The sequence below is a fragment of the Plasmodium reichenowi genome, chromosome 14 (assembly GCF_001601855.1).
Source record: "Plasmodium reichenowi strain SY57 chromosome 14, whole genome shotgun sequence".
Classification (NCBI taxonomy): domain Eukaryota; phylum Apicomplexa; class Aconoidasida; order Haemosporida; family Plasmodiidae; genus Plasmodium; species Plasmodium reichenowi.
In genome coordinates this window covers 786,915-789,414 of record NC_033659.1, presented here as the reverse complement: position 1 = coordinate 789,414, position 2,500 = coordinate 786,915, and the positions used below count along the sequence as shown (strand labels likewise).

The 2,500-nt window shown below is 22.2% G+C and overlaps 1 protein-coding gene across 1 annotated transcript in view; it reads left to right on the top strand.

Moving 5' to 3' along the window:
• The window catches only part of PRSY57_1419300 (splicing factor 3B subunit 4, putative), a gene marked incomplete at both ends in the record, with an annotated part of 1,793 nt that extends 520 nt beyond the window's left edge, over positions 1 to 1,273 (top strand). Inside the window, one exon of the mRNA XM_012909805.2 lies at positions 75 to 1,273. Coding sequence (XP_012765259.2) covers positions 75 to 1,273 — 1,199 coding nt within the window. The remainder of the gene's footprint in view (positions 1 to 74) is intronic.
• Between the last annotated feature and the right edge of the window lie 1,227 nt (positions 1,274 to 2,500).

The window sequence follows — 2,500 nt, the reverse complement described above, 5'->3', positions numbered from 1 at the left end:
ATAACCAGCATTGTATTTATTTGTGTCCATTTACGGTTCGTTGATACATTGAACCATTTACTTCATTTATGTAGGGTACGGATTTGTAGAGTATGAATACGAATATGAGTGCGAATATGCAGCAAATATTTTAAATATGACCAAGTTATTTGGGAAAGCATTAAGATGTAACAAAGCAACTCAAGATAAGAGATCTTTTGATGTGGGAGCAAATTTATTTATAGGAAATTTAGATGACGAAGTAGATGAGAAAATGCTATTTGATATTTTTTCATCATTTGGTCAAATAATGACAGTAAAAGTTATGAGGAATGAAGATGATACATCTAAAGGTCATGGATTTATTTCTTATGATAATTTTGAATCAAGTGATTTAGCCATAGAAAATATGAATAATCAATTTATATGTAATAAAAAGGTACATATATCATATGCCTTTAAAAAAGATAGTAAAGGAGAAAGACATGGAACAGCAGCTGAAAGATTTATAGCAGCTAATAAAGCTTTAAATTTATATCCATTAAATGAAAATAATAATAATAATAATGTTAATCCATCACCATTTACATCATCAAATGATATTCCATTAAATAATAATACAACATTAAATCTTACGAATAATGTATATTTAAATAATACAATAATAACAAATAATATTATACCTAAATTATCAAATGATACAATATCTCCAATTATGAATAATTTCTATCCTCCTAATCCTCATCAACCAACTTCATCAAATTATTTACAGGCGCAAGTAGGACATCCTACAAATATTCCTATGAATGCTAGAGGAAGTACTTCTTTTATGATACCTCCAAAAATTAATAATAGAATTGGGAATGTTTTACCATCTAACATATCATCTAACTTACCACCTAATATGCCACCTAATTTTCCACCTAATCTACCACCTAATATGCTACCTACTTTACCACCTACTTTACCACCTAATCTACCACCTAATATGCCACCTACTTTACCACCTACTTTACCACCTAATTTTCCACCTACTTTACCACCTAATTTTCCACCTACTTTACCACCCAACTTTCCACCTACTTTACCACCCAACTTTCCTCCTGGATTTCCACCAAATTTACCTCCTGGATTTCCACCAAACTTACCTCCTAATTTCCCACCTACATTACCACCTAATATACCTCCAGGCTTTCCCCCCAATATCCCTCCCAACCTACCGCCTAATATTCCATCATGTTCTGAAATTAACTTAAATACAAAAGGCGAGAACAAGGAGAATACAAGCGATTAATGTTAATCACAAAATAATGTGTTTTATATAATTGGAAAATTTATAAGTCTATATTGATATGTGTTTTATTATAATTTTTTTTTTTTTTTTTCTAATATAAAGGGGATTTTTTTCTCTTTATATATTTGCATACATTTATTTTATAAAGAGTGTTTTTATTATTATTATTATTATTATTAATTTGTCCATTATATATATCTAACATATATATATATATATATATATATATATATATTATTTATTTGTTCCACCTATTTATATATATTTTTATGTATTTATTTGGTTTTTCTTTTTTCTTTTTTCTTTTTTTATTATAATTAATGTATATACCGTTTTTATAACAACAAGTATATTTGAATAAACAAAAAGAAAGAAATAAAGACAAAAAAGTAAATACTTAAAATTCAAAGATTTTTTTTTTTTTTTTTTTAAATAATAATATGTATATATTTATAGGTTTGATTTATTTTCATGTTTAAATATTTTATATAAATATGGAAGAACAAAAGAACAATTCGACTTCTTTTTATTAAAAGTGATAATAAGAGTACATAAAAAAATTATTATTATAATTATTACATATACTTATTATTTGTGAATAAAAATATATTTTTTTTTTTTTTTTTTTTTTGGATATTAACAAATTGGTATATTCATATATTTATTATTCGCACATATATATATATATATATATATATATAATATCATTTTTAAGCATCATCACGTATATATAAACAATACCGTTTTTCCAAAAAAAAAAATAAAGTCTACTTTTAACACGTATGAATAAAAAACCTATTTTCTGTATTATTTCAATAAATATTTTTCTTTATTTTTAAAAAAATATAAACAAAAATAAATATATTATTTAATTTATTTTTTTTCACTTGATTATTTCTTAGAATTATATAAAAATTTCTATATATATATATATATATATATATTTTATGTACTTGTTTATATAAAGAAGAAATAATAGTACCGATATTATAATATATAAATATTATATATATAATATAATATGTTTATAGATATGAAGAGGGAAAAATAAAATAATATAAATAATAATGTATTTATTTGTAAATATCTTTTTTTTTTTTTTTTTTTTTTTTTCATAATATTTGCATAAGAAAAAAAAAATTACGATTTCTATATAAAACGAAGCACAAAATAAAAAATAAAATAATATTAATAAATAAATAAATAAATAAAAATATATATATATAT